General features: G+C 31.0%; 1 protein-coding gene across 1 annotated transcript; it reads right to left on the minus strand.

Moving 5' to 3' along the window:
- Positions 1 to 5,920: 5,920 nt before the first annotated feature.
- JKD (C2H2-like zinc finger protein) lies at positions 5,921 to 8,761 on the minus strand. Its single transcript, XM_078981589.1, has 3 exons — positions 8,009 to 8,761; positions 7,098 to 7,497; positions 5,921 to 6,951 (listed from the first exon to the last, which is right to left on the minus strand). The coding sequence occupies exons 1-3, from the start codon at positions 8,154 to 8,156 to the stop codon at positions 6,021 to 6,023; spliced, it is 1,479 nt and encodes a 492-aa protein (XP_078837715.1). The 5' UTR covers positions 8,157 to 8,761; the 3' UTR covers positions 5,921 to 6,020.
- Between the last annotated feature and the right edge of the window lie 694 nt (positions 8,762 to 9,455).

The following is a 9,455-nucleotide window of genomic DNA, read 5'->3' on the forward strand; positions in this document are numbered from 1 at the left end:
ACTAATTTCTTTTTTATATTTTTCTTGCTTTAAGTATTGTTTTAAGACAATCATTGTATGTTGTGGTTGAAACTTTAATGTAAATTAGGTTAGATTCATGTTATCAATCATATATTATGGAAAGTGATATAAATAATATTTAATTAAATATTGTATATATGTTTGTGTTACTTCAAAGTAATAATTAACAAAAAAAATCATGAATATGCAATATTATTTATAGTATCCATGTAAGTCTCTTTAAAATACAAATTGTCTATCTTATCACTTTATATTTTAGTATATATTTAACATTTTAAATATAGTAATAAGTATCTTTTAAACGTTTTCTTTCATTTATCAATAATAATAAGTGATTTTGAAACTAATGAACCATAATTATAAATAATAAAATCAAATTATAAAAATCATAGGTATATCATATCATCCATGCAAGTCTTTTTTTTTTTTTTTTTAAATTTAAATTGTCTATCTTATCAGTTTATTATTTAGTGTATGTTTCATATTGTAATAGTAATATTAAGTGTTTCTCCATGTTCAAATCCTGGCACCACTCAGCCCTTGTGGCCATGGAGGTTTGCCTGCAGTGACTCCAGGGCATGAGGCAAAGCTTTATGTTTGCAGCGGGGGATTAGTCGGTGCGCGAAAGCTGGTCCGGAAACCCTCGTTAGGGAAGTTCCCTTTCCAAAAAAATATTAAGTGTTTCTTGGAAGTCTTATTTAAATTATTAATAATAATAAGTTGTTTAAAACTAAAGAACAATAATTTTAAATGATAATCATATCAATTTATAAATTACATAACGTTAACAACAAATATATTGTATTTTAAACGAACATAATTATTGAAATTAGAAAATAATTGCATAAGTAAAAATTTAAATTAATCAATCATAATAATTGTTAAAAATAATATTAAATAGATAATTATATTTAATTTTATTAATGAGGAATGTGGGTTGATTTCAATGAATAATATTATTCAAAATATTATATCAAAGTTAATGTCAATACCATAACCATTTTAAACATATATTTTTCAACATTTTAACAATATATTTTTATCGTACGCTGCACAATGTGTGAGATTCGTCTACTATATATATATATATATATATATATATATATATATATATATATATATATATATATATATCAAATTAATTTGAAACTCTCATTACAATTCAAAAGTTTTTTTAATTTAAGTTTAATTATAATTATAATTTTAAAGTAATTAATTAATACATTCAAGAGGCTTTTTTATTTTTTATTTTTTTTAATTTTTTTGTTAATGTGTAATGTCTTTTATTTTCCTTTTATTTATACATATCGTAGCTATTAGTAGTATATAAGTAAGTTTTAAAATAACCATTGATATGAGACTATGTTAAAAAACTTAATTAATTAACTATAAGTTTTGTTTTTTTACCAAGATTGGTTTTTCATATATGAAGATCGGATTACAGTTGGTTAAAAATTATTATTTTAATTAAATCATTATATTTTCCCACGACACACGAAAGTTCGCTTATTATACTATAAGACATAGGACAATGAAGGGTATAACCAATTGAGATTTTCACTAACATACTAATACTTTAGCCTTTGACCATTATTTATTGCCATTCCGTCGATGATACATTGTTTCTTATAAAACAAACCACAATATTCATGGGAGAACAAAATCTATCGCAAAATCCACCGCTACGTATTTTAAATCATTTTTGATTTATTAAACGATATTTTTTGGATAGTCCATTGATACTTTATCGCAGATCAATTGCTAATTTAGCAACAAAATCTCTTCACCATTGTTAACAATAATATAAATTGTTTAGCTTGACCAAAATGTAAAATGAACTGGTAGTTATTTCATAATTTGCGCGCTCGTATATGACCACCAAGGTTTTTTTTTTTTTTTAGAACAATATGCATATCTTTAAGCACAAAAGCATTCTAGCGAGCAAATAAAGTAGAAAATTACAGAAAACAATTTAAAAGAGAACATATACACCATTTCAACCGATCTATAGAATGTAAATTATCCCTTTTCTTAATCCAACTGAACGTGCAAATAAGAATCTCATTCGAAGAATGCATGGCTGCCCTTCTTCTTCTTGAAGACGCAAGAATTCTTTGCCTTCCAAAGTTTTCCCCTCCTTTTCCCTATTGAGCTCATCTTTTACATATCCATCAACACCAAATAAGAATATGATTGCACATGAAAAGTCGAAGATCATGATCCAAGCCATTTCCATACGTCATAGGCAAAATAATATGCAAAAAAATATGATCCAATTTTTCCTCATTAGATTGACATAGTAGGCACAACGTGGAGGGAACATTGATTCCATGTATTGAGAGACTTTGAGAGATTGGAGAACATGAGAGCTCCTTTCTTGAACACACATCATACAAAGAATCATGATTCAAAGGAATCCATCGCACCCATTTAAAAGATTCCATAACCCTCTCCAATGATTTGTCCAACGCCATTTAAATTAACAAGATCCAATAACTCGTTTGTCTCTCATCCCCTTCTTAGTTTTCATGTCCAAATTCAATAATTCTATAAAACATATCATCCCTTGTTTTGACCCTATCAACAATCACTCAATCCTTATTAGCTTCAATCACATATGAGTTCAAGTAGACTTCTTTCGAGGCCAATTTGCTACACCAAATATCTTCCCTAAAGAAGGTTCTATCGCCTTCAACCCATTCTATGAAAGAGGTCATTAAGCGAAATTCCATGATTTTCAAACTCCTCCTTATGTTGATCAGAATCGCTTTTATCAACACAAGGGTTTAAACTCGCCATAGTTTTTGCTATGAGCAAAATGGGGCACGTCCTATTGCAATTAATAAATCTTGTCATTTATTATAACCACTTTTGGAAAAGACTGTATTTTTATGTCATTTCTTTCTCCTTTTATATATAAATAATTTTGAAATATTTTGTTTGTATTTTTTTTGTAGATCTTTCTACAAAGTTGAATATAGATTCTCATCAATGAAAAGGACAAATAACAAATCTCGTGAGTCTAGTCCGAAATATCTAGCTTGTGTAGTTGCATTATTTAAATGAAAATAACAGTTAAACTACAAAAGATTATCAGATGACAACATTATTGAAATAGAGATTGAAAACAACAAATAATTCTTGAAAAAGTTTCTTTACATTGGTTAACCAAAAATTTCGAAAGCAATTAACCCAAACAAGTCGACGCCTAAAAGTTAACACAAGGGAATTTTAAAGAACCCACAAACGTTGACCAACTGACCACATGAATTACTTTGACTTTTGGGTGAAAGAGAAAAGCAAATTTCTTTGTATTTATTTTTAATTTTAGGTTTTAGAAAGAAATATAAACAATAGAATAAAGATTTGTCTTGGTAAAAGATAAACAACACACGACACCAGGAAAAACAAAAATAAATACAGAAAAGCATCCCATGGGTGAGATTGAGAATGACTTCTTTTTTTATTTTGGGTTAAGTCCATTTCCAACACATTTGTGGGTCCCACAATAATTCTACATGGACCCACTTGCTCGATGTCTACATTTCAATCGGGACCAAAACTATTTGAGAGGAATAATACAAACACACTATTTTAGTCTTTTTACTATATAGTATATACTATTACGTTCTAGTTTTACTATACAATAGTATTTGTAATTACATTTAAAAAATACAATAAAAAACTACTATTTTGAAATGTAATGCCTAAGAAAAGTTAATAAAGTTTTCGGTCATGCATTCTATTCACTACTAGAAAAGAGGGTGTTTTCTTATGGAAACTAGTGATGAAATTTTTCTGTCAGAAATTAATGATGTAATTCGGATGGAAATGTACAAACATAAAAACCTTAGTTTTAGTGATGGAATACTGAAACAATAGCGATGACAATAATTTCCGTCGGAAATCCGTCAGAAAATACCGGCAGATTGTAAACGATATTCTAGACTTGGGTTGTCCGTTGCAAAGAGATGCACAAAGGGAATTGGAAATGGAGGAGATATGAAAAAAACATGCCGTGCTTGAAACACAAATGACAGCTTTTTCAAGCAAAACAATTTCCCTGCAAATCCACCACAAGGAATATAGTTTGTGTTTCTAAACTAAACAATTGGTAATCGTATTTTGTGAAACTTTTTAGTATGTTCAAACAATTGATAATTGCATGCGGAGTATGATGTTTAATTATGTATGTTGGAATATTAGCTAGTTTATTGTTGGACATTTAAACAAATACGGTAAGAGTATGTGGTGTAATTGTATTTTGTGACACTTTATGATTGTTTTTATTTTTTTATGTATTCACTTTAGTTTACTTTCTGATTTGTGTGGAAAAAACTGTGTAGTGACAAAAAAGTCTGTCACGAAAAGTAAGAGTATATGTTGGTAATCCGTCAATAAAAAGAGAAGAATCTGTTGGTAAGCCTTCAATAACAATTCTATCGGGAAGCCGTCACTAAATATTTTGTTGGTAATCCGTTATTGAGTATTCCATTGGAAATCCAACGCAAAAGGTGTCCGTTGGAACTACGTTACTAATAAGTGTCCATTGGAAATCCATCGCGCAAAGTGTCCGTCGGAACTCCGTCACTATTGCGTGTTAATTTGGTCAAACAAGTTCAACAAATAACTATCGAAATTCGTAACAAAGCCTGTTGGTATTCCACCGGTAAAAATTACCCACATGGTTTTTTACGGCAGACCGATTTCCGTCGGAAATTGTGTTTAGCGACGGATATGACTGTTGAAAGTTGTCGATTTTTCTAGTACTGATTTTTGCCAACGTTGATGCAAAATGCAACATTCCTTTTCGTTCTAGTTCCTGTTTTATTAAAATATATTAGTTGTGATACCTATTTATTCTATAAGTTTATTTAAAAAAAAAAAGGTTAACCATAAAGATCTAAATAGTTAAGAAGTTTGAATTTATAAAAAAATATAAAAAAGATTGAATTATTAAAATTAAATTGTTTCTTCTTTTATAAATTGAAAAAATAATTTAGATTTAGATAAATAAACAAAAAAACTAATGGGGTTTTAATTTAAGAATTTTGAAATTAGAAGATAATTCCATTAATGAAAATGATATTAATTTATTATTACATTTGTTACAATTTATTACATTTAAATATTTAAATATGCTCTGTGAAATTTAATAAAATAAAAATAATAATAAAATGATATGCAGAAAAAAAATTAATTTAAATAACTACAAATTGATATGTAACAAAATAAATAAGAATATATAACATGCAAACAAAAAAATTATTTATTAAAGTAGATTAATATTCTTTTTCTAAAAACTTACAAATAACCCTTCTAAACTTTAAAAGACTTATATATGAAATTCTAAGATTAAGATTAAAATAAATATGATACTTTTATAATTTATATATGAAATTCTAAGATTGAAATCTCATCTTATAATTTTTTTTCATTGACTCTTACAAACAACAACTTTCTGTATAATATACTATTTTTTTAAGATTACCTATGAGATACATTTCCAAAATTCTTTATTATAAAAAATAAAGTGTATATCTAAACACTTAAAAAAAAAAAATAATAATAATAATAATAATAATAATAATAATAAACGTCTATAAACTAAAAGTATCAAAAACATATCTATACATTTTAATATAAAAATCATTGCAAATAATCCTTCGTAGATTGATTTACATAAATATTATCTTATAATAAAATATAATAAAATAATATTCTCATTTTAAATAATTTAAGAAAAGCCTCAACCTGATAAAGCTTATTCAATGGTTTATTGACTTGCAAAAGCAAGTAAAAAGTAGCTTTTTACCATCTATTTGTCATCCCAAGTCAATTGACCAAAAAAAACAACAATGTTTTTCTTTTCTTTTTTTAATAAAAGTGCAAAGTACCATTGACAAAAATTTAGTCTATAAATACATATTATTATGCTACATTAAACACACATGATTATGAGATACAAATTAATTAACCAGCGTAATTAAGACATTTAATTAATTATTGCTAGCGAAATGCCTCATTGATCCCATCGTTGAACCATAGGACGCAAACTTCACTAGATCTTGTGGCATCAATGGCCGGCCACCTTCTCCTCCCATGCCCAAAAAGTCTCTCGTTAATCCATTATCGACTCCACTAAAGCTTCGCTGCATCATCTTCAATGGCGGCATTGTCTCATTTCTTGACATGATCATTTGTTGTCGAGCTTGAGGACTCGAATTGGATGAATTGTTGTTCATTGGAGTCGAAACTTGTGGTTGAGTTGCGATATGAGGGAGAGAAGTAGGGATGTTGTTGTTGTTGTTGCTGTTGTTGTTCACCAAACTGACTGCAGTGTTTGATGCAGTGGAGGAGTTCATGAGCCCAAAACTCGATCCGAAGATTGATGGGTTGCTTCTGGTTGAACCCATTTGAGCCGCTTTTTGAAGGAGTGCAGTAGCAGACATTGGACCAGTGGATTCGGTTTGATGGGTTTGGTTCATCGAGTATAACGAAGCTAGGGTTTCCTCTTTTAGACCTTCAGGTGTCAATGATAAACTTGGAATTTGGTTCGAGTTTGTAAAATTTGTCATTGGAGAGGAACCAAAGACATTAACCATATCCGCTAAACCTGCGGAGCTTGATGACATGTAAAGATTCGAATTCATAGCCATTTGATCCATTGGAGAAAGATTAAGCTGAGAATTTGCTTGGTCTAACCAAAGTGATAATCTTGGCTTATTGTTTTGATCCCCAAAATCAGACCGGAAACCCGACCCGAATTGCGTCATCCCTGAAAACCCATGAGGGAAATTAGGGTTCATCACGGATTCGTTCATAGCTTCGTTTTTCATGCCAAGGCTATTCGGTGTCACTGTGGTGAGTCTCACACTTTCTTCAGCCAATGCATCGCAAAAAGCTCGATGAGTTATGAAACTATCTTTTCTGCAAAGAGAATATTGAAATCATGCAAAACGTTAGACCATTTAATAGTCATGAGTCACATTTAATGTCGAAATGCATTAAATTTCAATGTTTGGAATAAAAAAACAAGATTCTGGTATTCGAAGGAATTAATAATAAATACCCACCTGGAGAAAAGTGTTCCACAATCGCATTTATACTCTCTGGTACCACAAGTCTTGGAATGAGCTTTCCAGTCGGATTGAACTGCATACTTCTTGGAACACTTTTCACACTTCCATTTCTTCTCGCCATGTTTCCGGCTAAAATGTTTCTTGATTCCGGTGAGATCTCCAAGTGCTCGCGACGGATCATGGTGGACACAAGATTTTTCCGGGCAAATGTAGACTTTCTTCTTGATGGGTTCTTTATTGTTCCTTTGTTTCAGCTTCCATGGCAGATTGTGACCTCTCCGATGAAGTTGCAGGTTTTGGTCTCTTTGGAAACCTTTGTTGCAGATTTCACATACAAATCTGTTTGTCGCCATTAGTGATTTTGGCGAAAGTGCCATTACTTCAGCATCTGGATCTGTTTAGATATATAATCAGAATAATTAAGCAAAATATATCGAAACTTAAAGAAAGCTATTACGACACAAAACATGTTTACTTTTCGCAAATTAATAGATTGGATTATTGTTAGAATCCCAGAAATGGTTCCGAAATAGTTTTGGAATAAAAAATAAAAACACAAATTCCAAATTAAAATGAACCCTTTAATTAGTCTCATAGATGATGATTGTGTAATCAGTTCATGTTTTAAGAAAGATCCAATGCTCGGTTGAAGTATCTTGTAATCTACTTATAATTACAAGAATATCATATTCCAACATGAGAAAATTTGCTCAAGAACTAGGTTTTAGTGTGAGCGAATTCATCTTCAGATTGAACCAATCAAAAAGAAAATTTTAAATCTCAAAAAAGACCATTTTTTTTCGGTAATCAAGATGCCAAGTTATAAAACAAACAAACAAGAAATCTTGAAACATATACATGTACATGTGTGCACGTGGAAAGAGGATGTATTCATATATATATACCTGGGGTGCCTGGTAAATTCCTCTTCTTCTTGAGATTGGAGATGGCTTTAGGGTTAGGGTTTGATGCTTCATGAAGTGGAGGTGGAGGTGGTGGTGGTGGTTGATGATTGTGGTGATGAGTGATAGGAAACATCTCACCAGACATCATATCTGGAAAAGTTTTTGTTGCCTTTTCAGCTAAGATTAAGATTGAAAGCTTTGGTTGTAGTTTAGCAGCTAGCTAGTAAGCACTTGGGTAAACAAACAACAAGATTTTGAAAACAAAACTAGAAAACAAAAACCAAGTAAACGCAGGAAAGACTTTGGTTTTATATATGTATATGTGTTGAAACAAAACTTCCGAGAGAAGTATGCGTAGGATTGTGCCAAAAAAGAGCTAAGAAACAATTCACTTTGAAACACAAAATTGCTGAAAGAAGAAGCTGTGCTTTGCTGTATCAACCAAAACAAACAAAATACACAATAATCTAAAGAGAGTCGACGACTGTGTTGTTACAGACAGAAAGAGAGATCTGGTGGAGTTTACTTACAACTAAATTGTTGTGTTTTTTGGTGTTTTTATCATTAACAAAACACCAAAAACAAGAAAACCCCAATGCTTTCAAACCTCTCTAAATCGAATATTTCACCTCTCTCTCTCTCTCTCTCTCTCTCTCTCTCTCTCTCTCTCTCTCTCTCTCTCTCTCTCTCTCTCTCTCTCTCTCTCTCTCTCTCTCTCTTATTGTGAATGCTTAACTTGCTTACTCTTTGTTCGTCTTCTATCCTTTTATCTTTGGCCCTTATTTTCAAAGTCGGTCAGCCATAGATTTAGCTGCTTGGGCCCCCCTAGCCTCTCTCTCTCTCTCTCTCTCTCTCTCTCTCTCTCTCTCTCTCTCTCTCTCTCTCTCTTAATATATAGATATTAATGGACATATCTCTCTCTCTCTAAATATTAATATATAGATATTAATGGATATATCATGTGTGTATATTGGCTGTTAGCTGCTTGTACAGAATGTGTAGAGTTGTGTGTCATTTGTAGCTTTTCGCACCTCAAATTCCTATTATCAACACCATGTACCTTTCAAAACATTTAATATTCTTATACTCGTCTCTATACATGCACATAACAAGAGAAAGGCTAGCTATAGCTTGGGAAGTGAAACTTACTTTATTTGTTTATTCAAAAAACAAGATCATGGACATACTAATTAATACTGTCCTAAAAAGTTAACATAAATTTACACTACGAAATTCAAGAAAACAGAATTTAAAAAATTGGCTATGCCAAATTGGTAAGGCCATTTGCATATATATCTAATTGATGCTATTGTTTAGACGCCGGCAATGGTCACAGTTTGTACGCACCACCTATGCCACGTCGATAGGATCACCGCCCTTAGACCGCGGTTTGGGTGCGGCTAGGGCCGCACTACGGCAACAGACGGGAACGGTTGGAGGGGCTTTG

The sequence above is a fragment of the Lactuca saligna genome, chromosome 2, assembly GCF_052625555.1.
Source record: "Lactuca saligna cultivar CGN05327 chromosome 2, ASM5262555v1, whole genome shotgun sequence".
NCBI lineage: Eukaryota > Viridiplantae > Streptophyta > Magnoliopsida > Asterales > Asteraceae > Lactuca > Lactuca saligna.

Bases quoted from the DNA above. Each gene is read 5' to 3' on its own strand.
- JKD (XM_078981589.1), bottom strand. From the start codon at position 8,156: ATGATGTCTGGTGAGATGTTTCCTATCACTCATCACCACAATCATCAA. The intron at 7,498-8,008 runs GTATATATATAT...ATATCTAAACAG, and splicing joins GAATTTACCAGGCACCCCAG to ATCCAGATGCTGAAGTAATG. The intron at 6,952-7,097 runs GTGGGTATTTAT...TTCTCTTTGCAG, and splicing joins TGTGGAACACTTTTCTCCAG to AAAAGATAGTTTCATAACTC.